We start from the raw sequence: 27,421 nt of genomic DNA, 5'->3' as shown, positions 1-27,421 counted from the left end.
TGTTTGACCTCACTGTTGCATGTGTAGCCACCCCACCTTAACTTGTGTTTCAACAGCCATGTATTGCCAGTAACAACAGGGGCGTGGCAATCAGGGTTTCAGTATGGATGGTGTAGAAGGAGCCAAAGGGACGGTGGGTAATTAGCATATCTCTGCGGCCCCATAGTCTCAGAGGCAGCAAGGCAGGGCAGCGTTGTGCCGTTGCTATAGCAAATAATGACTGAGTGCACAATTAAAGGCCCATGCAAACAATGGAGCTGATGGGAGACAGCGTGTGGAGTGGACACACACAAACAGTTTCAGAGAGAGAGAGAGAAGAGAGAGGGAGGAAGAGAGAGAGAGGAGAGAGGGGGAGAGAGAGGGGGAGGAAGAGAGAGAGAGGAGAGAGGGGGAGAGAGAGTGAGAGAGAAGAGAGAGGGAGAGAGAGATGGAGGGAGAGGAAGAGAGAGAGAGAGAGAAGAGAGAGGGAGGGAGAGAGGGAGGAAGAGAGAGGAAGAGAAAGGGAGAGAGTGAGAGAGAAGAGAGAGGAAGTGAGAGGGAGAGAGATGGAGAGAGAGAGGGAGGGAGAGAGGAAGGGAGAGAGTGAGAGAGTGAGAGAGAAGAGAGGGAGAGAGAGAGGAGAGAGAGAAGAGAGAGAGGGGAAGAGAATGAAAAAATAAACTAAATTCTGATGTTCACTGGCTCAGTTGTGTAAAGTCATATCTTTGCCATCACACATCATCATCTTGTTCTATAGAAGAAATATATTCTAACATTTGTTTATTCACAGTGAGATTAGATTGAATGATGTAAATTCCGAAAAATTGGGGCTCGTAAATGTTATGTATGTGTGAAGCAACATTTCTAGACTGAAGCTATAGGAAAAGCAAAACCATTGGCAGGATAAATGCAGGTTTTATTCAAAACATTCAAAAAAGACTCTAGAGCATGAGAACACTGCTAGCTGTTGAATCAATGGCATGTTTTGATGTGAACTTATGAATTTGCAGATGTGCTCCGCGAAAAGCCAAGCTGTTCAGGTCCACTGGAGCAGTTACAAAAGCATCGGTGTGCTGATAAGCCGTAATCTCCTGACAGAAGGTCATCTGTATCTCTGCTAGTCGTCGCCAGAGCCCCAGACATGGCCAGCCCTGCCATCAGAGGCCTAATTGCCTGCACAGCTGAGACCTGTGAGCGGCACACATCCCGCACAGCGTCACTCACGACCTTTCGTGCAAAGTGAGGATGGGAAGGAAAGCCGTTCAGATCAGAACACAGCCAGAGTGAACTTAGTTCCCCTGGCAGACTGTCTTAATAAACCATTCTACCAAATACAAACATTTTTTTATTTAAGTGAATGTTCTTAAGCTTTCTCTCTATTTACATATAAGCCAGTGCCAGAAGGGTCTCAATTCAATTCAATAAAATTCAATTCAATTCAATTCAATTCAACAGTTTTGTCAAGATACAAGTGTGAGTGTCACAAAGCAGCTTAGAGGGTTAACCGTCAGGCAAGCTCCTGAGTTGCCTGGCAGACCATCAGGCGACTCGGGGGGGGGGGACCAACACCGTATACAGTGGGGCTGGGGATCTGCTGACCTCGACTGGGGATGTCACTCTGAAGATCTTCTCAATCCCACCATCACGCCTTCCATAGAGGAAGCAGAACTTCAGGGTACAGGGTACGGGACCGGTTGCTACGGGTTATCTTCAGGGTACAGGGTACGGGACCGGTTGCTACGGGTTATCCAGTCCCTGTACAAACAGAGAAGCAGCTTGGTTTGCATGGCCTGCAGTAAGTCAGACTGGTTCTCGGTGGGTGCTGGATTCTGTTAGGCCTGCACTTTGGCACCCATTATGTTCATAACTTTTATGGACAGAATTTCAGTACCTCTAAAACTGAGACCATGGTACTCAGTGGGACATGGGTGCAGTGCTCTCTCTGGGTCTGGAGTGAGTCCCTGCCTCAAGTGGAGGAGTTCAAGTGTCTTGGGTTTTTGTTCACGAGTGAGGGATGGAGAGAACGAGAGGTTGGCAGGCGGATCGGTGTGGTTGAGGACGCTGTACTACACCGTTGTGGGAGACGGAGCTGACAGAGCTCAGCCAAAAGGCAAAGCTCTCGATTTACTGGTCAATCGTCCGGGAGCGCCGCTGCCCCTCATATAGAGAGGTGCTTCATCTGGTCCGGATGCCACCTGAGCGTCTCCCTGGGGAGGTGCTCCGGGCACGACCGACCTTATTTTAACCATAAATCATAACACTACACACACAGCTTCTGTGTACTGATCATTCAAGGACGTCCGTGTCCTTCTTTGCCCCACTGGAGGTGAAAGTGTTAATAGTTGTTTCTGCAACATTTTGTAATTCAGAACTACCAGATTTAAGTGGTAAATGATGAGAAGAGAAAGTACCTGGGGCAGATTCGCTGCTCACAGGGAGGGTTTCTGCCCCATCTGCTCCTCTACAGGGCTACCCCCAGCACCTCCTCGTGTCTTTAATAGTGCACAATTACAATCATTAGTTACAAAGCAACGACATCCCATAATTACACCTCTCCAGCAGTCCATTTCTTCGCATTTCCCCTAAATATTTTACAATTAATCAGGCGGTCCTCTTTAAAACGAATGTGCACGTTTTTTTCCCCCCTGGAAAGTTAATTTTATCTGCAGTGAGAGAGAAACATCAATACCTTTGGCAGGAGAACAACAGAAATGTTATTAAGTGTTTAATGGCCTAGTAAGGCTATTTGTTTGATATTTATAATACTGCACAGTGCAAACAGTAATTTCTCTCATTTATTTAATGTTCTCTATGTATTAGGTAAATGTAAGTCCTTCAGACAGTTAAATGTTATAGACTCTTGCGATGGGTGTAATGACCTGACACCCTAAATTGGTTTTAGCACATCACCAGCCTACCAGCCTATCAGCCTACCAGCCCACAGTACCCAAGGATCCACAGCCAGCCGAAATCACACCAGCAGCAACAAGAGAATGAAACAAAGAGCCCGGGACCTTTTGGCCTCTTATCTGTGGACTGAGGACTGTTCCACTCACACAGCGATGGAGACTGGAGCCGGCAGCGTTCAGCGCCGTGGCCTCTAGTGCCATTGTGCGGTTAAATGTTATCTGAGTCACTGTCTGGCCTGTGCTGCGCCCTCCTCTTAATCCACACATCTAGTGGCTCTACAGGCTGACGGGCCGCCCAGGAGAGGCCCACTCCCGCCTGTCAGGCACTGCGCCCGAGTCCCCTCAGCCTGACTGGAATTAATTTCAGCTCTTCGAGCAAAGCTGTTAGAGGGGTGAGTCATAGGACTCTGCCAGCTCTCCCCATCACCGTCTGATTACTGGAAAATTAAATACAGTCAGGACCAGATTCAAACGGCGGTGTTAGTTTGATGGAGGAGGTAGCTGGATGTGCCACTCGGCAGGGGACGTGATACTGATCCATTCGTATGACCCATTAGGTCATCAGGTACGGTCCGGCATTGCTGCGCTAACATCTCATTGCAGTTTGTGAAGACGAGAGGTTTGTTGAACAGCTGTTTCCTGCCTGCGCACATACAGTTTTGGTGAATGTACAGATGTTATGCCATGACTATGATTATGATTTTTATAAAGACTTGTGTGACTCAGCTGAGCTGGTCTAGCTGGACGAGGTGTGTTAAGATGGTGGAAATAATTAGACTAGGGCAGCAAGACTTTAAACCAGCCCAAAGCAACACCTCACAACAAGACCGTCACTGTCTAACTATTCAAACCCTTCTCACAACGTGCACCGTTTTTTGTTCTCCAACTCATACATCTGTGTGGGGTGGTTCTTCTTAGTAAAGCAGTGATCTGCTGCCATCTGTATTATCTGGTATTTATGAACAGCAAAATGAACAGCAAAAACTGTTGAAACACTGACACCTTGTGGACAATGTGGGTTCCAACAGACGTTGTTACCAACACTTCAATCAGTGTATTGCGTTTGAACTGTTCTTTACTATAAAAGCATCTTATCTTCATCATATTTCAACTTCACTGCTAGGAATCTATGGTGAGTTGGATCCAACCATAGCTCAAAAGAAATAACCTTGTTAATCTTAATTCAAGAGAACGCAAACACGAGATTAAAGTGAAATCACTCTTGCACTTGGAGAACAGTGAATTCAAGTTTGGTTTAAAATACAATAAAACTGACAGAAAAGAACATTATCCTTTTTCGTTTATTGATTTTGTATTTATTTATTTATTTTCTCTGCAGTTTCCTGAGTAGGCTTACACATACAAGGGCATGTGTATATTTAAATACAAGGGTATTTTGATCTTCCTATATATTTGTATATAAATAACTGAAGAATGGGTCATTAATCAGGTGCCTTGAAGTAGCTCGTTAGACTGTCTGAGCACTGGTGCAGGTCTTGAGACTTGCCTTCCCTGTGCCTTCAAGGGAGCTAGTTGAAGACGTGTTGTCCTGATGTTCAAGAACTTTCAGGATGTGGGGTTTATGAATACAACACTGTCCACTGTATGCAGCATTGATTGACTAATGAATGTTCATGCATAATAACGTTCTGCACAATCCCAGAAGTTATTCGTGTTATTACTTCATGAGTGCAGTCATGCAACATGACTTCTTTGAGTCCTCATTTCTCCTGCTTTATGACTGTTTCCTGGCAGGGCAGACCCAAGTCTTCATAGGGCCCCAAGTACAGTTTCATTTAACTCCCACCCCCCCTACCACCACCTCAGCACCAAACGCTTCATAATCTTGGTGCTCTTGGGGGGCCCCTAGTGGCGTGGGGGTCCTAAGTACTTCGAGAATGCCTGGTGGCTCTGTTTCCTAGGGAACATACTGTATGTAGCAGTGTAAAAAATCGCTAAAGGAACACAGGTCCAGATTTTTTAAAGGCTCACTGGACGTGTTATGGTTATAAGAAAAGGTGGTTAACCAGTTAACTTCTCAATATACTTTATATATATACAGTGATGTCAGTAACGCGTTACTTAGTAACGCGTTACACTAATCTTATCACTTTTTTCGGTAACGAGTAATATAACGCGCTACTATTTCCAGTCCAGTAATCAGATTAAAGTTACTTATCCAAATAACTATTTTTATTTTCCCTAGTAAAAATATATATATTTGCTTTCTTCTTGGCTCAGTTCTACTTTTGCGTCTGACCATAGCGCTCGACTCCGCACGCTGCGCGCGACCCTGTGAGAGCGTGAGCGCGTTTTACAAGTCATTTTTTGCAGTGTCCTCCCGTAACGATATGTGGTAGGTAGTATAAAGAAACACCCCTCAAAAACAGGGGAAGGAACATTTACCTGAAGAATTTTAATGTTGCTTTGTGTTCCACGTTTGAAAAGTGCTGGAATTTTGACTAACGTCGCCTACTTTAAAATGCTTGAAATTGTAATGGTATTTCGTTTCACAAGCTGTCTGACTGAACAGGGGTGGGTTTCCCGAAACGTTCGTAGCGCTAAGTACTTCTTAACCTCGTACGTTTCATACGAGGTTACGAAGTACTTGGCGCTACGAACGTTTCGGGAAACCCACCCCAGTTCGCTTGTACTACGTTTACAAATAAATTTACAAATAATACCGCGCAGCTACACAAACGTAATGTCAGGAGAGTCTTGCCCTTTAAGTGACACGGGGGGGGGGGGCGCCAGGGTTGCGTTATCAATAAAGTTTCCCTCCTCGGGATTTTTGGATTAAGCAGTTTCTGCCTCGGTTACCGAACCTGCTTCAATACATTGTTACTGTTAAAAATGCACTTCCAATAAAGTGAGTATTGGAAAATTTTATTTTGCTGCTGAATGTAACTACTAAAGTAACTTGTAATCTAACGTAGTTACTTTTAAAATCAAGTAATATGTAACGTAACTAAGTTACTTTTAAAAGGAGTAATCAGTAATCAGTAATCGGATTACTTTCTCAAGGTAACTTAGCCATCACTATATATATTTGAGTTCTGGTCTATAATAATAGTCCAGTATTCAGATTCAGATTCAGATTCAGAAAACTTTATTCATCCCCGTATACTGTCCTGTGGAAGCAAACGAACTCAGTCTCTCCAACATAGTGCAATCGCAAAAGCACAGATTATGCAGTATGTCATTCAGACAAAGTATTAAACAAACGTACGGAGTTCATATCTGAGTGTAGGCATCTGCACAGCTCTCCGGTTGTGCGCAGTCATCATCGTGGCGTTTGGCAACAGCCTCTGGCGGAGAACAGGAGGAGTAAAGAGCTAGTCAACCCCCCCACAGAGAGAACAGGAGGAGTAAAGAGCTACTCAACCCCCCCAGAGAGAGAACAGGAGGAGAAAAGAGCTACTCAACTCCCCCCAGAGAGAACAGGAGGAGTAAAGAGCTACTCAACCCCCCCAGAGAGAGCAGGACCTGGGGAAACAAGCTGTCTTCTGGAGGCTACTGCGCAGATATGCCCACCAAAAAGAAAAACCAGAGACATCGGAAAAAGTCCAAACTGGTAGGATTCTTGTTTCTGCGTCATTGTTCCTTAACATCCGGACCACCAGAATCCATTACTATTGGGTTAATGTGACTAAAATAAAGCGATCTGTTTCTAAACCAAATGAGTTTACAGAGAGGAGCTTTAGGTCACGTTTAGGTCTTGGTAAATAAGTGGTCAGTCAGCGTTCCTAGGTGGGGTAGGGACCAGACTAATCCAGGATGCCCCACTGTCTTGTTGAATAGTTCATTTCGCAATCAACATACTGTGGATGCGTCTCTGCCCATAAAAACAGGTTACGATCTCTTATCACTGTGATGCTCTCGCGGGTTTGGAGAGAGAGACAGCTTAACGCGAGAGAATAGAAGAAGATTATTATTATGTTTTTATTGCAAACCGCAAAACAGGTTTCTACTACATCGGCAATATAATTAATCAGCCTAATTATCAGTCAGGCAGCATAGCCGCTTGTTCGGGAGGGGAACTGGGGCGATCCGAGAAGACACGGGACGCTCTGCCCTGCACCAGGTCTCGGAACGTTTGACCCATACTCGTCTCATACTCACTCTCTGATTTTACCATGGCTTATGCTGCCTTTTGGACCTGGACGGTAAGTACAGTCTTGGCATCAGGTCTTGAGATCTTGCACAGAGACTGATGAGCTGGTGTTTCCACAAATTAGAGGGACAAATGAGATGAAATGTGAATAGATCCCTGTAAATGGGGAGATGTACTTTACTTTGAACCTGATTGCCTCATGATATACGATTAATTGTATGAATAGGAGAAGTTGGGTGTTTGGTGTTGTGTGTTGTGAAGTGAAACATGCTTTAATTAAAACTAAGTTTTATGTGATCAAATTAATTAAATGTATATACATTTGTAGGTGTAGCAATTTAGTTGCTTTTATGAAAGTGAAGTCTTTCATTATTGGGACTTTGTGAAGTTACAGGTAGCGTTTCAGCAGACTTTAGGGAGTGTTGATTAAATGTTTGAGCGCTCGTAAAGCGAAAGTCCAACAGGGGCGTGACCGATGTTTGCCAAAGCGCTCAAATATGTGAAAAACACTAATTTAGCGACGGCACTTTTTACTACATGTAAGCGATTTGTAATATTTTGATTTAGTTTGCGATTTTAACTTCATTTCTTTACTTGGACATTTTCTGTATCTGCCCCCCAGCAACATGAAGAATCAGCGAAAGGAGAGTCGCCATTTCAGGTATGACCACATCTGGGTCTATCCCCTCACCCTAGTTTACAACCCCACGACAGAAAGATGAGCTCTTCACACATCTAACTCTGTTCACGAAGGGCTTAACAATTACCTAACAGACTGCATGAGGGGTCTTAGAAGAAAAAACGCTCAGATAACCAGAAGTACTCTGTTTGAGAACCACTGATCGAAATATCGCAGCATTCAGAGCGTATAGTGAGATACACTGGTGTGTTGGTGAATTATATGTGAGCGCTTTGTCGCCATCTAGTTTATTTATTTGGTATGTCGTGCAGCGAGATCTATTGTAGCGTATCAAGATACCCACATCAGATCAACCTAAAAAATCTGACAGTAAGATTTTTTGACTGTGAGATGCAGACAACAAGAATCATTGCTGCTGTCATGATTGATACAAACTATGATTCATAGCTGAGGGTTTTTTTGTTGTTTGTTAAATTCGATCATTTTGACAGGATTAATCCCCATAGGTAGACCAGATCAGGAGATTAGTGATTAACACAGCCCAACCCTGATATGAATCAGTCCCCTGAGAACACGAACCACGCAAAGCTAGCAGACCTTTGTCATGCATTCTTCAATCAGCATTTCGTTTTAGTTTCTGAGATGCTTTCACAGACTTAATTGCTCTTGGCCCATAGCTGTTGTGTATGAATCTTTGTATGAGTGACAGTTGACATGTCACTCACAATACACATTAATGTGTCTGGAGGTGTGTGATTGGAGAAGCAATTCCCTTGCTGTAGTGTCCCTCAACAGTGCTGAGAGACGAGCTGGGGACCTATGCATGGTTATAAATACCCCTGGACCTCCAGTCCACCAGTGGCTCCTGTTTCAGTGACACACACGGGCCGAACAACCAGTCAAGGTCCATTCATTTTATTTTCTCAAGCACTTTCGATAGAACACAACACTTAATATTGTACAGTAATATAGAAAAAGGACGTGTGCTCAAATGAGCTTGTTTAGCAGGTTGGTGGAGGTCCAAGTTGCACCTTCAGGTGTGTCTACAAGCACCAATCAGCAGATTTCTGTCTAGTGTGTATAATTATTATTATCAGGAGTACTGTGGGTGTGTCTCTTTAATTTAATCTAGTGTGTGCATCAGTTGGCGTTCCAGGCATGTAGCTGAGAAGTACAATGGGATTCCAGAGTTAGACCTTTTTCCGCTGAGCATACCTGAAGGTCTCCGGTCTTCTGGGTTGGTGCTGGGCAGGTTGCCATATGTTTGTGCTGGACTTAAATCTTAACTTCTTACATGTTGCATCACATAGGCTGAAACCAAGCAGAATGTTGACCTTCACTGACGTTTGGATAAAAGCTGGTTTCTATTACTCTGATGAAAACGCTTTCATGTTTGATCATGCACGTTTGATCATGTGAATATTTCATTCATCAGACATCTCATCTGGCAACCTAATGGTCCCACAACACACACAGCCAGTAAACCAGCCCCAAGTATTGTAGGATTCGTATTAGAAGCACGTCTACAGTGTTTACAAATCTGTGAAACAAATGGTCAGGAAATGTGCAATGTGGTTTCATTACGCTGCATTCTGGTTACTCACTTCAAACAGCTGAACGTCCCTCCACCCAGGACAGGTCAGCAGGGAATCACAATACATCAGTCATCACGCTCTCTGTTCTCTAGAAATGTTGCACTTTGCTCCCACAAGGTTACATTGCTGTGCACTCATTCCTTTGAGTTTGTGGGGGTTTTTCTTAAATATATAGTCTGCCCCCTTATAATCACTTCACATTGGATCTGCGCTGTTACTTAAATTCACCGCATCATGGGACTGTTACTGGAAATGAGAGGGTTATGGAGGTTACACACCCACACCCACTTGCTCCCTGTGCCAGGATCTGTCCGAACAGGAAAGCTTTGTTTTCACTCCTCCTCTGCTTGATGAAGGAGAAGTTAATGGAACGTTTCAGGACACGTCTGATGTAGATGGTTCACGCTCGAAGTGCCACCTGATCAGGTGTTCTGTAGAGGTCAAGCCGTGTTTCTCACACTTTCCAAAGGTGTGTAGATGCACCGATGATTATTCTTGATTCAGACGCCGTCTGTAGGATGCACTGCACTCTGTGCATAAAACCTTTTGCACTCCAGAATACACAACTGAAAATCCAGTTGTGAATCTGGGAACCTGAGCTCAGAGATGACCGCCTTTATCAACCCTGCTTCTAAACATTAAGCCTTCACCATGCTTAATCAGTGATATCCCTTTCTCTGTAGATTACGCTTTAAGAAATGTTCCCATGAAGTATGATTCAGTCTGGTTGGGCAACTGTTTCATTCCTAAATGAGCCTTCCCTACTGCCCACCCATAGTCTCTTCCACTCGTGTAGCCCCGCCCACACCCCACCCCCATCCTCCCCACACCACGCCCCTTCCCTTTCCTCTCCTCCCCTTCTGCAAGAGCTTGAGCGTGCTGCAGCTGTGGGAGGAGCTACCCAGAGACAGCGAGAGAGAGAGTTACCAAGATAAACTTCCATACACAAGCGCACCTACAGACAGCACGCCGGCCGCAGACATGGGCCAGTTCTTCAGCTGGATTCGGGGGACACAAGACAGCCCCAACCTACAAGATGTCGCTGTGGAGCAACAGGTCTTTCTTACTGGATATAATCGTGCTAAGTCATAGTAATCGGTGCATGTGGGAGTTTGTGTGTGTGTGTGTGTGTGTGTGTGTGTGTGTGTGTGTGTGTGTGTGTGTGTGTGTGTATTCCTGGCGTCTCTCGTTAAAGCTGTGCAAGCGTAACTCACAGTAGTGTCGGTCAGAGTTAGCGGTTTGTTGCGCACTTACAAAATGACAAACAGGGACTGAGGCAAAATGCCAGATCAGTCGGAGGGCTGTGAGGAAGAGGAGGAGGAGGAGGAGAGAGCTTGTAAAACGCGTGTTCAGGGTGCCTGTTCTGTCCGGAGATGATTTAGAGCTGTTATGAAGCTGGACTGGGCTGACTTCAGTGTGAGGTTTCACATTGCTTGCTTTGTTGGAATGATGCTTTTAATGCACTCCTACAAAAATGGACACATGAAATAAACAGCTGCACGTGTGTGTGTGTGTGTGTGTGTGTGTGTGTGTGTGTGTGTGTGTGTGTGTGTGTGTGTGTGTGTGTCCGTGCGTGCGTGCACAAGACAGTGGTGTTTACAGCACAGTGATTCTTCAAGTTTGGTAGGTGAAGTTTAGTTCAGATCTTTATCAGCATGAAACAGTCGAGGTCTTTATTTGTGCAAGTTTTGTGTATCTTGATGTGTTGTCTGATTTGCAGGTTTTTGGTTCCGCATGTCTTGATGTTTCTCTGCACTTTAGGGACATCTTTCCTCTTCAAATGTTTACGCAGGACCCGTTTCCCTGATCTCTTATCACCACAAGGCTTCCTGCAGCACTAATGTGTTGGAAACGGGGATCATGAGAAATGCTTTTTGTTATTGTCTATTGTGTATGCATGCATGTGTGAGTGTGAGTGTGTGTTTCTACATGTATGTGTATGTAGCGTGCCTGTACTGGGCTGTTACCCCGGGGTCATATACTTCACATACCCACAGTGCACTCTGCCATCTCTGTTCAGCTTCACCCGTCTACAGACTAACTGAGATTGACGGAGAAAGAGGGCTGTGCCTGATCCCAGATCTGCTGTGTCATTTCTGAGACTTCAGCCAACTTTTAGCGCCTAGAGGCACATGGTGGGCGGGCTCAGTGTCTTGTTCCTAGGGATTTGTTTTGGTGTGCGTTTTTAAAAATTTTCTGTTTCTTGAGACATGAACAGTATAGCAGATACAGCAGATCTTTCTGTATATTCTTTAAGAATCATCTCCTCTTACTTTTCACATTGATGGACTATATACATATATTCCCTCTATGAAATCACATCTCAGTTATGCTAAGAACTTTATCCATTTATTCAAATGCATTCAATCTATTTATAGAGAAAGTTATACATTATATAGATCCATAATCCTCAGGGTTTTATAGAGTGTATAAAACCTGTTCTTCCTGCATTGATGTATATCCTCATGTCTAGTTTGAAGCTATATGTTAAAGTCTAGGTCCTTCAGCACTTCACTGAGCTCTAAGTACACTCTAACATGCACCTTCATGTGTAACGATGGTACTCCTCCCTGAACGTTGACCTCCACGTGCTCTGTCTGCCGTGAACTGTGGGTCAGGGCTGGGTTTCCTGAAAGTAGAGTTCAGTGAAGATCGTCTTTGAACGTTGGAGCAAGTGTTGCACCGAACACTCCCTGCCTCGTTTAGAATGACGTTGAGCGCTATGATGCTTTTGGGAAACGTGGCCCAGACGGTTGAGTACTGCAGTATTGGGGCGTGCGTCCGCGGGGCTATTTCTGTGCTGGTCTGAGCGCCGCGGGTCTGCACCAGTGTCTGATTTCACCACGGCCTGTTATTGGTGACTCTGTGCCTGTTTGTCATCATGAGGTCTTGCTTCGCACTGAGCAGGTGCGTCTGATCTCTCAAATCGCTGATTTCTCAACTCTCGCCGTTCTCTACGGAGTACTTCCCAAGTGCAAATACACTCTCCGTCTCACATTAGCACTCTCTCTGCGTGTGCAACTGCGCACACCAACCAGGTCCCAGAGCCCCGGGTTCTCCTCGAGACCTTTCGAGAGCAGATGCACTGGAGATGTGTGCTTGTCTGCATGCTGCACCTGTGACGCGTCCTGAGACGTTCACGTGGGGCGTCTTCACGTGGCGAGGAACGTCAGGAGCTATTTCCACAGCAGGGCTGGTGTCTCCTAAAAGCATCTGTCTGCATTTAGAATCACCGGCACACGTTTTGGTTACGCAGCATAACAAAACATGAACATATTTGGTCATGTTGGTCAATACGAAGGCTGGTCAAAAGTGCTTGTAAAACAGATCACATGTAACTACTGCTAAATATAATGGACAAAACAGTTATATTTGACTGCAGTGTCATATATTTTATGTTGTTACGACAGGAGGGAGGGAGAGAGGGAGCGAGAGAGAGAGAGAGAGAGAGAGAGAGAGAGAGAGAGAGAGAGAGAGAGAGAGAGCGAGCAATGGAAAGAGGAAGGAAGGCTATAAAGAAATAACCTACAGGGTCTCCTACAGACCAATATATAATACACTTTATTACCTTCTCTATTGCAAACCTTTGTTGTTCACACATACATTTTTTTAAAAATAAAATTGTCTGCAAATGACAGGGGCAAGATAAGGGAGTTGTGTTTTGTGGGTGGTGAAGTATGCATCATTGTTCAGTTTCGTGTGTGTGTGTGTGTGTGTGTGTGTGTGTGTGTGTGTGTGTGTGTGTGTGTGTGTGTGTGGGGGTTTGCATATGGGTGGCTTGTTCACTGTTCACTCTCACCTCTGTTCAAAGGTATGGCAATAATGACAGAGGTTTGTGTGTTTAGAGGGTGTTGTCAGCTTTGTCAGCTACATTTTCCGTTCATCATGTATCTGACAGCCCGGTTATTGGCTACCTGAGGTGAAGGAGAGGTGTTTATTTTCCCCATTACGTTCACAGCTCCATTGGAGTTGTATAGTTGTGAAGCAAGATTCTGGTCCACATACGAAATATAATTATTTTTGTATTGATAACTTGGCAAGTAAGAACACGACTCGGACCTCCAGCTGTTTGCATGGTGCGTGTTGTCCAGACAGTAGCTGAGTAGATGCTCTCTGCTTCAGAAACAAAGCATTCTCTCTTCAGCCCAGATTCATGCTGAGGTCACCCTCCTTCTGATTGGTTCAAATTCCTATGCGTGGGTAGGGTTCAAGTTTGGCCTCGGTCTCATTTGTCATCAGACAGAAGTAGCCAGGCAACTTTGTTATTCGTGCGTTTCTCCGGCCCTGCTGAAGCATGCGTAGATTGCACAGTCCTGACACCACACCCTAACCCCCACCCTAACCCCCACCTTTACACCACCCTAACCCCCACCCTAACCCCCACCCTAACCCCCACCTTTACACCACCCTAACCCCCACCCTAACCCCCACCCTAACCCCCACCTTTACACCACCCTCCTTCCAGATATCCCAGGAATGTGTGGAGCTGCTCTAACAGCAGTGGCAACTTACTGTTATCACAGAAGGGCTAATGGTAGTGTTTGTCAAGCTGGTTGGTTATTCTTTATTTGGTTATGTTTGGAGGAACCACCCCCCCCCCCCCCCCCCCCCCCCACTCACCCCTCCCCCAGATGTGGGTCTGTGGTATGTGGACTCCAGCTCATTCACAATAACAGACTGTGTTTAGTGCTGTTGTTTTATCATTGCATCTTTGCTGCACCCACCATGACGGGTGGCTCAGTCATGAAGGTGTGAACAGCACGGTAATGCAAAGTGAATTTCATAACGCGACTGACTCTCGGTGTCTGTGTGTGTGTGTGTGTGTGTGTGTGTGTGTGTGTGTGTGTGTGTGAGTGTGTGAAGGCATGATGGACAGTGTGACGGTTTGCTTTTCTTTTTTACTGCTGATTCTCTGCTCTACTGCACCCTGACACTGTGTAGTGTCTCTAATGTCGTTTAGATGATGATGGCACGGTGGTACGACCACATTCTTTCCATGCAGTGGAATCTGAATCTCATGTAAGTGCTGACACTTGGCTTCGGAACAGTGATTCATGCACTGGACACATTTTCATTAAATTCATCCACCACCTGACTAGACATGCTGGGTTCGTCCTCGAGTTCAGGATTCGTCAGGACTCACTTTTTCTTGTCTATTTTCAGCCCTGTAACTTTCGCCTCATCGCTGATATATTTTTACAGCACTACTGACATGCAGATGTGCTGACTCGTCTCCATGGACACACACTCGTGGCTCTGATTACAACACAAGCTTCAGCGTATTGTTCAGCCACACACTAGGTGGCGCTGTCCTCGAAGCTAGCCACTCTCGTTCCGACTCTGAGCTGGCTGGTCATTATGACATCCTGCCTGAGAGATCAAGCCGACCCAACCCTTTTGTGTCGGAAGGAAGTGGCCTGAAGCAGCGGGTTGAGCTGCAGTGTGACGTGGTCCACGAGAACCACTACTTCATGTTGCATAAGCGTGTGCCATTGTGTGGCATTTTCACTTTTAATGCACTTTCACTCCCTGCTGCCCCTTCTGGTTACGCCCAACGTTTGTTTCTCTCATTTATTTGTGCGTGTCTCTTGTGTCTGTTTTCATTCTGTTCTGTTTTTAATCTCTCTCTCTCTCTCTCTCTCTACATTGCTGGGTGGGTCATGTGGTTTGCCTCACTGTGTTTTCGGTGAACTGTGCAGCACAGATTCCTGAGGAGTGACTGGAGTAGTCACACCCTTCCAGACGAACTTCAGTCTTGCTGTGAGACGGTCCTGCAGCAAAGCTAACTTTCTCTCCTCTGCTCAGAGTCAAACACTACCGTTTTTCCTCACTGGGAGGCGCTAGCTTAACGTGTACGTGAGCACTGCTGAACCCAAAACAAACCTACCCTTTGCTCGTATGGAAACAATCTGTTTATTTTTCCTGGCTACCAGCGAGGGGGCGGGTAGTGGACTGCCCATCAGCGAATGAGAAAAGCTGGTGGACTAAAGTTTTTACAGCGGTGGGAGGAGTCTGGTCTGTTTGGTCCTGTTCATGGAATCTATGTGTCTGTGTGGGAGGAGTTGAGGACTTCATCTTTTTGGTGTTCCTGCGTGTGTGTGTGTTGGCATTCGTGTGTGTGTCACGGATATACTTTCTGTCTCGTAGTTGTCAGTCTAAGGGGGATTCTTGATTCTATAGTTGTGGAGTCTAGTGTATAAGGATATAGTACAGAAGGACTCACAGACCCAGATGGTATGTACCAACAGCATGGCATGATCTGGTTGTGGTTTCCTGCTTGTGTGTCTGATTTCAGCCGAGCTGAAAAGCTGCCAGTACTGCAGTTCGTTGAAATTATGATGATGATGAAACCTTTATGACTTTCTACAAGTTGCCAGCAATCATTTTTTTGTAATACGAAGCACCGAAAAAGACTTTGTTTATATCTAAATGGTATATCTAAGAATACTGCAAACTGTCAACTTGTGAGCAGTTTACAGAGCTTAATCTATAGGGTTTGTCTGTCTGTTACGGGGCGGTGCCCTGAACTAACTTGTGCTGGTAGCACTACATTTCTCTAGAGATCTGCCCACCTTAGTTATTTGATCAGGAAAATCGACTATTCATAAATTAAAGTAGGCCTTGAGTTTTCATTACTGCTCCTTGGAAAGAACCGTGCAACAATTTTGTTAAAACGCTTTAGCACTTTTGAAAAATGATATTTGCATTTGGTAAAAATGTACCACAGCTGCAGTCAGTCTTTTCTGATTTTTATGTTGCGTTTGTTCTGAAACTGCAGTGGACTGAAAATCCTCATAGTTGAGCCATAGAAACACTGAGTTACTAAATCAGTAATGCCATGATGAGAAATGTGAAATGAGCTAAGTTTGGCCTCCGGGTGTGAGTACACACGTACATTTTGGACCGCAAGAGTTGCTTAGCTGAGTTCCAAGCCGAATGTAACACACCTGGTCCAGCAGGTAAAGGTATTTGGGGTGCATCCAGAGACCTGACCAAGCGGTGTTGGATTAGGAACAGGCATGGTGTGGCCTACTGCTGCGTAGGCCGTGATGACAGGCAGGTGGCAACATGAAATAGACGTAAAGTGCAGAGTGGTGCATTTGCATGTACTGAATTCACATGCATTGAACTGAAAGGCACTTATAGCTCCCATAAAAGCGAAAGTATGGATCGTGATCTGTGAATTACAGTGACTGGAACGAGTGAACGTGTACAGTGTGCTTGACATCTCGGCTTGTGCACCACGGCTAAACTGGAAGGTTTCACTACTTACAAGTAACAACCTGTGCAATTCTGAATCCTCAGGCTGTGGCCCAAAAGTGTATTTGCCACGTGGATTTAAAGTAGTAGTGAGCAAAGCTGAATATAATATACGCACTATTATCACATTCTTCTATATGCTGTTCTTACCATGGGAATAATAACCCTAGACCAATTGTTAACAACAGTTAATTTATACATATACATAATTTAAACATATATACATAAATACTGAACATTGCTCTTAAAGCAATACAACTACTTGGCTAATTCTGGGCTAGAACTGTGTGTCTCTGTATTCGTTCCATAGAAATAATGCTGTGTTTACATGTTATCAGAAAACGTCAGTCATCCTTCCCTTGAAGAAAAAGGACAGAGAGAGATCAGAGAAATTAGGAGCAAAGGAATAAAGATACTGGGGCTAACCCTCTGTTGCTGCACTACAGGGGGAGCTGTCACCTATTAAAATGACTACTGATCAAACCACTTATTAAAACTAAATTAAAATGGAGACCACCGTATGTGAACCTGGGTATTTGTGCCGTATATTTGAGGATGACCTATGAACCATGGCCTTGCGCTTTGTGTTACACCAGCTGGCGTTTGCGTGGTATGTTCTGCGGCCCGTGCGAGCCGTAATGACCACTCTGGGTGTGTCTGGGTCTTACCTGTCAGTTCAGCAGGCAGGTCCCATTGGCAGTGAACTAAGATTAGGAGTGAGGTTCAAATGCTCAAACCAGTTTGGGACAGGAACCAGAGACCGTCTGACTGTCCCAGCACCGGGCTTGCGTGAACCAAGCAGGCAAGGACACTGAACACCTGGTACGATGGTGTGGGGGTGGATCAGAGCAAAAGCCTGTAGAAGATCTCGAGGCCAGGTTGGGATTCACCGTCCTAGGAGCACCGAGTCCAGTCATCATTGGTCCCACTGCTGGGAATTGGCTATAATGTTCCTGGGAAAACAGGGTGTGATAGTGAAAATAGAATCAGGCTGGCAGCACACACCACATGTGAGAGGCAGTGTTCAGACCTCGTCATGCCTCTACAATGGCATAATTCATAAGAAACAAAAGTTTGGTCAAAGACGGTCCTCTTTCCCAGAATGCATTTGCAGTGCATTTCCGTCGTGTGATCAAACGGAGCACCTGACGAGCAGCAGCTAGAGGGGGGGGGGGGGGGGGGGGGGGGGCTGCATCTCTTTATATAGCAGGCGAAGTGTAGCAGCTTCTATTTCCTGCACCGCATGCCTGATGCAGTACGCGTGCCAGCTCAGTGTGGCCGGCTGCAGTCAGGAACTAAAGCTTGCGTGCGTGCGTGCGTGCGTGCGTGCGTGCGTGGGCAGACGTCCTGCTGGAAGGCCCGTCTGCTTGCAGTGAGATCACGCCGTGTTCTCGGAGGATGAAGAGGAGGGTGTTCTGTTCGCTGAAGCATCTGGGGCGAATGTGCGAGAGCCACGATTTAGCAGTTTGTGTCATGTGATTGTGTTTGCGTGGGCGGGGTGGAAGCGTGGGGTCCAGGCTCGGCCCGTGGCACGGTGAACAGCCCGGCGTTAAAGGCACACAACATATTTATGTAGCACCCTTCACCACAGCAGATTAAGAAGAGGCAAAGCTGAGACACCATGAGACAAAAATAAAAATGAAGGCCGTTCAGATGCAGGCATTGTTTGGTTTTAAACCACCACTGCTGCTCAGAAGCTCTCCTGACCCCAGAACTCTGCTAGTTTAGGCTTTCCAGAACAATTCTTCTTCTGGCTTATTTCCTAGGTTCTTCTATGCTAACGCAGTGACACTAAATTATTTTCTAGAATTAAGATCCTTTCAGGCTGTACCTGCCCTCTATTCTTTACCAAGGCTGCTTTGTGTGGTGAATGAGGCCTTTGTACAGTTGATCCAAGCTAATCAATCTGGCCTACAAAACCTGTCCTCCGATTGCACGGGCACTTCATATTGTAGATGCTGTGTAGCAGTAATCACCGTGCATAACCTTCTTGTGAGTGTACACCTTTGTTTGCATTGTGGTGATGTTATGAGGTGGTTGGTGTCTCACCCAGTCGTTTGTGAAACCACCCAATAGAACAATATTAGTGTCCTCCCATAGTCTACTGCCTGCTAATAAAGCAATACGCTTGTATACAGTTCACACTTCCCTATACAGGCAGATTCGTTTTTGCAGGTTAATATAACCAGAAGGTGCAGGAAGGCCAGAGACATGATGGCACTTACGAGTAGACGTGTGTCATATGCTCAGGACATGTAGGTAGAACAGTAGACTGTCTCAGTGCCAGGGAGGAATGCATACACGACCCGAATGTCACCAAACGGGTTCCTTGCCCTAAGTAAAAAAAAAAAAACACTCTCCAGGCAGTAAACCAGTAGCTACCATGGGTGGGTCTGCCCTGGCACACGGAGCTGACGCTCGGGAAACACTCAAGGTGCAGCCAGCTAGAACAAACCCCGTTTTGTCCAAACAGCATGTCAAAAGTGCAAAATAAAATAAAAGAAGTATCACAAAACAAGAAATGCTTGTCATCAGCTTCCTCTCTGGCTCTGTGCAAGCACTCATGTATGACATGAGGTCTAGATCTCTGCTGTGATCTAGGCCGCGTTTATATTTGGTCTGGACCAAAACATGTACACTGTGGCTATTTAATCCTGATTTGTTAAGTGTTTACACTGACGTATTTGCTATCGAACCAAAGGATGTAAACAGAAGCCATTTGGATACGTCATCCTGATTGAATGTGTTTTATAACATATATTTTGCAACAATAACCACTGTAATGTCGAGTATAATGCCCCTATAAAATCAACTAGAACTATGCTATACGCAGTGAGGTATATGGGCGTGTTGGGGTCGTGTATGTAGGGTGGAATTTGTTTTTACCAGCTGAACACACATGAACAGCTGGCAAAACAGCACGAGTGCAGTTTGAATACTTGGGCGTTGTTGTGCATCCATGAGACATTTTACCTGTTTGCTGGTCCACGTCTGGTCTTGGCTCATGTTTTAGTTTGTGCTCTCGCGTGGAGATTAGGGTCACATCTTGTGCTCTCGCGTGGAGATTAGGGTCACATCTTGTGCCTTTGGTCCATGTTGCATTTGTAGTTTAAACAAACCGCTCCAGAGTTCACTTGGAGCCCGACCTACTCCGGCGGTCTCAGTCCTCCCCCACTTGGTTTGAAAAGCACCACTCACATTTGTTCTAACAAAATGTTGGTGTTTAAGTGCTAAGTTTAGCTAAGTGTGCAGATGCAATTGTTGTTTTTCACAAAAATAGTTCTCAGATGTTTAATAACGGCCCCTAACCTAAATGTGTGGAATTGAAGAGAATTCCATGGCAAGAAGTTTGCTGGGCTGTTCTGGCTCATTCCATGTCATCAGCAGTGCTCTGTATGAGTTTCCTGTTGAACCTAGATGAGCTCTGTGTCATGAACACTGCCCTGCACGGAATACGTACTGCCAGACCCAGATCTAATCTTCTTAAAATCCATCAGATTGATCAGAGAGAGATGTTTACACTCCAGACGACATTACTCCTCTTCATTCTTCGCCCTGTTGGCAGATTCATGGCTCCGAGCTAAACTGAAAGGGGCCTTTAAGATAAATCAATATTCTCCACTTTAGAAAAGTAACTTGGAATGCCTAGAACACAACAACATTGTGCAGTGTTACAACAGTTAGTACCATAATAGCCATACTGAGTAGAAATCATTGAGGAGAAGACTTTAGACTACAAACAGTTTGAGGGTGGAGGTCGTCTTCTCCTTTCTTCTCTCCGACCTCCCTCTCTCGCAAACCTGCAGTGAGAGATGTTTACTCTGTGCTATGTTGGAGTCACAGATGCTTCCTAAAACCATAACAAGGAAAGGATTTCAGACACGGTTCCGTTCTGATTTACATGTAGTTTGTAGTTTTTGTTTTCTTCTACATTGATTCTCCACCCATTTTATTAGAAACATCTTTTGGGATATACGGATTGTAGCCCATGCATAATTACCAAGCAGCTGTTGGTCACTGAGTGCAGGTCCGCTGCTGGTTGGATGTGTTTTGCAGATCACTCCCACTCCAGTCACATTGACCCCTGTAAAATGCCAACAGCACCCACTGTAATACCACTACCATGTCACTGCTGTTTTGAGAATGATGACCCATATAAGAACATCCAGTTAACAGTGGTTCTGTCATCAAAAATTTACCAGATGTTTTTAGGACCTGTAAAAATATATACCATTCATAAATGTGCATATTGAACGTCTCTCTCTTTCTCTCTCCCTTTCTCTCCAGTCTGACCTCAAACCCAAACCCACATCAGTGCCGGTCTCGACTGTGAAGGCCACAGAACATGAGGTACAGTGCACATCACTCCATCCCTCTCCCACACGGTCACCCTTTCCCCTCCCTCACACTGACCTCCCATGTCTTTAATCCTGTCGTCCACACACACCTCTGTGGTGGGCTTTCCCCACCCCCCCAAGTTCTGTTTCCTCCCTAGATGGTCAGTATTGTTCTCCTTCCTGTCTCCATAATGTGGAGTTGTGCTACGTTGTGGAGTGTTTTAAGCTCCTATATCTGGCTTTATTAGTAAAAACAGACTTTGGATAAGGACAGCAGTTTTCCTCCAGTACTAGTATTTCAAAATGCATCACCTCCTTGCAGGTTCACTCAAACCTTCTAGTGCAATCTCTGAGACGGGTTGAGAAATGCCAGACTGAGAAAGACTATAGCAATTTGAAATGATATCAAAAGTATGTGGGAAAAGCTACAACTGTGTGTTCTGTGTATCCCTGCCCTGACATCTGTGCTATCAAGCAGTAATTTGAGCAGGACCTGCAGATAAGACGTAGTGTAGTTTGAACAGTCTAGCTGAGGGTTATGACCTTTTAGCAGGGCTGCTAATTCTTTCACAAATGAATAGCTTGCTCTTATAAAAGTGACTACATTTTGGTAAAATGTTATAGAACTGGAGTAAAAGTCTGTTTGGCTTGTGTGGTAAGCCTTGCAGCCTGTGGTAACTGGAATGTGTAGCTGTCCAGGCAGGGTGGATAATAGGGTAACAGGGCCTGGTGTTTCCCTGGAGACAAATCCAACTTCTGACTCACTTCCCTTCTTTCAGTAAAAAAAACCATTCCTTTAACACGCCTTTGTACTGTCATGGATACGCATGGCAGTTCAGTTTATATATATTCTTTTTATATCAGTTTATATATATGTGTATATATATATATATATATATATATATATATGTATATGTTGTTCTTTCACACAACACAACAGATTCCATTTACATTTCTATAGTTGGCTAGATTGCGAGTGCGTTAGGTTAATTCGTGTTTTTAAAACCCTTAAACGATCACGCGCTAACCCACTGAATACTCAGGGATGTCAGACAGATCCATATCTGCGTTGCAGAAGGGTGCGGCACCTTCATCCTCTCCAGGTACGGCAGCAAAGCCAGGCACACCTGCTGCAGGTGCGTCAGCCCCGCCCCCGGCCGCTGCTGCCGGCACTGTCCCAGTAGCCACTGTGGGGGCAGGGCTGTCCGGAGCACCTAAAGTCAGTGCTGGAGCCTCTCAGGGGCCTCCTGCCACCGGGGGGCGCCCTACAGGAGCAGCGGGCAGCACTGGCACCCAGAGTGGAGGTCCTAAAGTCACATCACAGGTAGACTCCAGAGTGCCTGCAGTGGCTTGTGGGACTGGTGAATTCAGTGACTTTGTTCCATTGCATGGCTTCACAACTGCTTCTTCATCATGACTGATGGCTTCATAAGTGCTTTTTTCCCCCTTTCGTTGGGAGTGGCCTTTCTGTTGGTGGTCATCTTAACCTTGCTTCTCAGAACCGACGGGTCAAGCCTTCACTTCAAAGACCTGAGCTCTCTCGTGTTGTGTTTGTAGTCTCTGGGGGGGTTCTCCTTCTCACTTTAGCTGCATCTCCATTGCCTGTGGGTGTGTGTCATGCTCTTCAAAATATGCAACAGAAACATGGCATTGCATGGCTCATCTCTACTGCTGAGAGGCGTTTGGACCTGTTTAGAGTGAACGATGGTGATGGTCTGGGGTGATGGCACTACCATTGAATAGTTGTAGGCACTATTAAATGTTCAAGCCACCTACTTGAACAAATTGCCCTCGTACTTTGCTCAGTCTCTCCCTCTTAAAGCATCTTAATAATCTCGTCAGCTTTCTCCAGTGGGATGGTTCTCTTTGGTCATGGCCCCTCCATCTTTCTTGATGGTCTGCACATCTCCATCGCGCTTCCTGCGTACTCGTCCCTGATCCGGTCCACGCAGGACTGCGCACGACGTTGACGAGTGTTTGTGCCTGTCTCCTGGTCACAGGTTTCACCTGCCACTCCTGCAAAAGCTCCCCAGGCGAGTGCAGGGAGTGGAACAGCGGGTGGAGCAGGAGGTGGTGCTGGTGGAGTAGGTGGGACAGAGAAACACTCCACCAGCCCAGTTAAGCCCAAAGACACCTCTAAAGACAAAGCCCAGGTATGCATTAGACTCTTCAGATACAGGCCGGTCCGGTTCTAATGCTTTGGCTTTTTGGCTGGATGTGGATGTTAAGATTTGCATTCTCTCTTCATGCTGATTCTCTCGGCTTTTCTTTCACATCTGGGGCTGTGATTCGATGAAAATAACCTGGAGTGTCTCTCTATTCAAACTTCCCCTACGATCTGATGCCAACTGTCTGCATCTTTTATACCATTTGTATACTTTGGTGCCCATTGATGGTGTTTGTTCTTTACCTGCTGGCTATGGCGTGTCCAATCTGAGTCGATGAAAGGGGCTCCATCGTCTCTTTCCTGCATGTGTTAAGCCATCTTCACCATCTGCTTCGGTCTTGTTGCACTGCTCTCACGACGTGGTCTCCTGCCTCGTCTTGTTTAAAGCAGCTTTACTCCTGGGTGTGGGTCGTGTGGCTTGAAGGCCATTCGCGTAACGATTCCACATGTCCTTCGAACAGAGCACGGCCGTCCCGTTGGCCAAATTGGAGCCTTCCAAGGTCTCGTCCGCCGGGGTGGTTAAGCCCTCCGCCTCAGCTGGCGTCTCTGTAAGCCCCGCCCACAAGGATGGTGGCCAGTCCAAAGACGCCAAGGTACGGTCTCATCGGGAAGACGCCAGAGAGAGAAAAACACACTCTGTGCCCTTTCATGACGTGGTTTTGAAAAACGAGTTTCTATCTTCTCTCCTGAGTTTGCTCTCCCTCATTCTTTCCATATTGGTCAGAGTCATATTAGACAGCACCCGAATTTGTAAGTAACCTAGGGTAACTGTGGGGTGTCTCCGGCCTGCAGGTGCACGCAGAAGGGCCCGCCCTCACAACCAAGGCCAGCGCCCCGGTGAGTCCGCCGCTCTGGGCAGTTTGGCAGCTGCAGAGTTGATGGTGTATAATTTTACTGCACGTAAGGCAGCACACGTGTGCAACGCTGTGCTCCCCGCTGTGTGTGCAGGTAGCTGCTGCCGATCCATTCGATGCCTTGGCTGAAAGTCTACCATCGTCGGATCCTCAGGGTCCTACGGGCCCTCAGTTCACGGGTCCAGAAGTAAAGGAGGTATAGGGCTTTGTGTGTGTGTGCACCTGTTAATGACTGGTGTGTTGTTTGGTGTTGAGTGTAACAGTAACAGTGTGTGTCGCATGTCTCAGCGTGACGTAACATCAGAAGTGGCTAACCGCTGTGGTGACAGGGAGAGCACATTACCACCAGGATACAGAAGAGAAGACATGGTCAGTCTGGCCCAGGGCTTGTGCTAATGTTCCTAAAGCTGCTATGCTCAACGCTCCCAAACACAGGCTACTGCATCGTCCTTATTTCACCTCTCATCAAACAATATTCACCTCTCATCAAATGATATTTAGCTACCGTACACTTTTGGAGTCAACACTGTCATTTTCCCTATTTGCACCAGGAAAAGAAGATTCCTGCTGGAGCACCAGAGAAACCCGAAAAACAACCCAAGGTAATGAAGCCGTGTGTCAAGTTTTTCTATTTACCTTCATGCATAATTGCATGTTCATTCTATTTGCTATTTTGGTGCCACATAAATTAAGTATTCTGAGAATTGGCTGAGAATATTGATACACAGTACTCTATATTTATTTTTTTTTAAATTTACATTACCCTCATCTGACTGAAGTCTATTATGGTACATGTCCTTTGTGGAATGTTGAATTGCCCAAAGGGCTGTTTGCTTAGCAACCACCTGTAAGCCCCACCCACCTGCTGTAAGCCTGAACAGCTCGTTTCTGATCTGGCTGTGTTTCACACACACAGTCACATGCATATTCACTCTAGCATTGCACTTTCAGATAATGCTTCTCCCATTAACACACTGACCCAGAGGCGCAGATGGCACTGGGGACGGGGGGGGGACATGTCCCCTCCAGATTTATATTGACCCCATCCGAAATCTAGCATCTACAAGCATAAACGTATATATTGTACAGCTTGGTCCCCCTCACTTCACAATTTCCATCTGCGCCGATGCACTGACCTAAACCAAGGTGTGTGTGTGTGTGTGTGTGTGTGTGTGTGTGTGTGTGTGTGTGTGTGTGTGTGTGTGTGTGTGTGTGTGTGTGTGTGTGTGTGTGTGTGTGTGTGTGTGTGTGTGTGTGTGTGTGTGTGTGTGTGTGTGTGTCAGTCAGAAAACCCTGAGCATGCCAAAATGTTCATTTACACACACAACACCAACCCCCAACAAACACGTAAACAGAGAACCTGTGTAACGTCCTTCATGACACAGCGTATAGTATATTCTCTTAGTCATTTCAGATGACTGCTCTGTTCTCAGACTTTATACAGTGCATGTTGAAATTGGTTTTCTTAACAAATATATGAGATCGAGCTGCATTTTGAAACAGGGACTTCAGCTGTTCACTGACCATTGTTTTTCAAGCCTTTGTGGAAAACCTTGTTGTGGACATCTCTGATTTGGTATGCTGTGGGTGTGTCTGTACTTTTCCTACTGTGGCATATGCCTTTCAGTTCTAGTTGCCCCCGTGTGGACTATTTTAGCATTAAAGATAATTTATTTATTTACTTATTTATTTTTATATCTGAAAGCCAATGACAACGGATGAGGCACTTGAGACTCTCTCTACTGGATTTTTGTCATCTGAAGTTTCGAGCACAGGCAAACCAGGAGTGGTAAGTCACATACATTCCCAATACAAACACTGAAATTGGTTTGTGCCACAGAGATGGGTAACATTTTATATTTCATAGGACCGAATAAAGTTTTTTCATGTAAATGTTCTGTCTAGGTCTGCGTTCGATAATATCGTAAATTTAGCTCTAAAAATGAAACTCTTTTTATATTTGCCAAATGTTTTCTAAATGTTTTTTATGTTTTACATTTTTTGGGGTAATTTAAAAATAGTTTACCGTGTAAATTTTACAAATACGTGCTCTTAGTTATTAGAGGGCGCAAAAATGACCTCTCATAGACCTCCACCAATATTTCAAGATCACATTTAGAAACTAATGTAGGTTACAGCTGAAGTATCGACGAAATAACACAGCAGTCAGTTTCATGTCAAGAGAAACCCGAACGATTAAATGTTTAAATATTTATAATGCAAAAATATGTTATAATGTACCTGCCTTTACTGCTGTGCACTTTGCGTAAAGTTATGTGGACGCTCCCTGCATATTCCTGGCTCGTCCGGTTTATACTCGCTCCACCTTTTTATCGATATTTCAGTTAAAATAAACACAAATCTGCTTTATGTAGAAGCATTTCTGTCTCCTTGTTATACATGTTTATGGGGCATTAAAGCCACCCTTGTGGAGGTTGATCTTGTAACTAAGGAAGTTGCTTCTGTAACTAAGGAATCGAATTACCATGGGAGCAAGATTAGCATTACAGGTCACTGGAGCTAAGCTAGCTATTACACATGATAAAGATATAGCTTGTAGTCTAGTTACTTATTGCATAATGGTTTATATTTACATCTTTGGGCCAGTACATGAAAACACCTTTTACTAATTCACAAAACACGTGAATTATTTTTGTTTGTATAATATGTTCGCAGTTGTAAACGAGCTTCCAGTTGCGTTCGAATGAAAATCTTAAATCGAAAAACTTGTGGCCTGCTGTGACCTGAGACAGATGACTGAAAATGACTGAGAGAAAACATGTTTGATTTGTAGTCCTGTGATATTAGTATTATTAAATAAATGTAGGCCTGTGTGTGTGTGTGTGTGTGTGTGTGTGTGTGTGTGTGTGTGTGTGTGTGTGTGTGTGTGTGTGTGTGTGTGATATATATATATATAAGGATAGCACTGCATTAAGGTTAGGCCTGCTAAATCTCCTGGACATTTGCTCTCTCTGTGGGTTACTAAATCTGAAACTACTCATATCGCTTTGTGACTCTTTGTTCTGCAGAAACAAGAGGTGTCCGGACCTGCTAGTAAGTCTCCTGCGGCCCCTGCAGACAAGAAAACAAAGGTGGAAACCGCCTCTCCTTCACAGAGTGTCAAACCAAAGACTGATAAGGTGACACAAGACCTAAACTAAAGGACCACATATCCAGTACCACTGAATTTTGCCTGTATGCAATTGAGGTGTCTGTCAGATACTTGTGGGTCACCCAATAGAATTGTTCCGCCCGCACTGCAAGGTGAGTGTGGGAGTCGTAATACAGGTACCGGAAGCCTCGTGGGTAATGTAGTGCTGAGCCTCGTGGGTAATGTAGTGCTGAGCGTTCCCTGTGGCAGATGACGTGTAGTTCTGATGCAGTGTGAGCCCGTTTTTGTCTGGCGGTGTGGCGTCCCCCCAAAGATCCAGCCCTGAGTGTATCCTCTCCTCATTAAGCCATCCCTCCTGAATGCTCTCCTGCACTGAAAACACTTTCTAACGCTGATGAAACCATACTGGGCACAGTGTGGAAGCATTCCATAATAAACCATTTCCAGATGGGAA

At 45.3% G+C, this 27,421-nt stretch overlaps 1 protein-coding gene and 2 long non-coding RNA genes across 28 annotated transcripts in view; 2 read left to right on the top strand and 1 right to left on the bottom strand.

Annotated features, from left to right (window-relative positions):
- The window catches only part of LOC143501255 (uncharacterized), a 17,593-nt gene extending 17,290 nt beyond the window's left edge, over positions 1-303 (top strand). The window contains exon 3 of the long non-coding RNA XR_013126861.1: positions 1-303. This exon is cut by the window's left edge and continues 4,463 nt beyond it. This is a non-coding gene — a long non-coding RNA (uncharacterized LOC143501255).
- A 5,969-nt stretch (positions 304-6,272) lies between these two features.
- The window catches only part of cast (calpastatin), a 31,943-nt gene continuing 10,794 nt past the window's right edge, over positions 6,273-27,421 (top strand). For 5 of the 25 annotated variants that reach the window (XM_076994856.1, XM_076994853.1, XM_076994851.1 and 2 more), the window contains exons 1-12: positions 6,274-6,462; positions 7,625-7,663; positions 20,785-20,847; positions 21,910-22,158; positions 22,835-22,987; positions 23,463-23,594; positions 23,794-23,838; positions 23,950-24,051; positions 24,144-24,224; positions 24,407-24,457; positions 25,561-25,644; positions 26,885-26,995. In XM_076994856.1, coding sequence (XP_076850971.1) covers positions 6,415-6,462; positions 7,625-7,663; positions 20,785-20,847; positions 21,910-22,158; positions 22,835-22,987; positions 23,463-23,594; positions 23,794-23,838; positions 23,950-24,051; positions 24,144-24,224; positions 24,407-24,457; positions 25,561-25,644; positions 26,885-26,995 — 1,158 coding nt within the window. In that variant the 5' untranslated portion in view covers positions 6,274-6,414. Of the gene's footprint in view, positions 6,463-6,760; positions 7,055-7,624; positions 7,664-10,135; positions 10,294-15,313; positions 15,472-20,784; positions 20,848-21,909; positions 22,159-22,834; positions 22,988-23,462; positions 23,595-23,793; positions 23,839-23,949; positions 24,052-24,143; positions 24,225-24,406; positions 24,458-25,560; positions 25,645-26,884; positions 26,996-27,421 lie in introns of those variants that run through there. The other 20 variants (XM_076994852.1, XM_076994850.1, XM_076994849.1 and 17 more) reach the window with 20 other exon arrangements.
- Positions 16,770-20,586, bottom strand: LOC143501256 (uncharacterized). 2 transcript variants are annotated; one of them, XR_013126863.1, is made up of 4 exons: positions 20,498-20,586; positions 20,239-20,347; positions 19,471-20,142; positions 16,770-17,450 (listed from the first exon to the last, which is right to left on the bottom strand). It is a non-coding gene; the product is annotated as an uncharacterized LOC143501256 (long non-coding RNA). The 2 variants fall into 2 exon arrangements; XR_013126862.1 differs by having other exon boundaries at positions 19,471-20,347.

The sequence above is a fragment of the Brachyhypopomus gauderio genome, unplaced genomic scaffold (genome assembly GCF_052324685.1).
Source record: "Brachyhypopomus gauderio isolate BG-103 unplaced genomic scaffold, BGAUD_0.2 sc167, whole genome shotgun sequence".
Taxonomy (NCBI): Eukaryota; Metazoa; Chordata; class Actinopteri; order Gymnotiformes; family Hypopomidae; genus Brachyhypopomus; species Brachyhypopomus gauderio.
The sequence above is the reverse complement of the archived record's forward strand: the minus strand, read 5'-3'. Positions and strand labels throughout refer to the sequence as shown.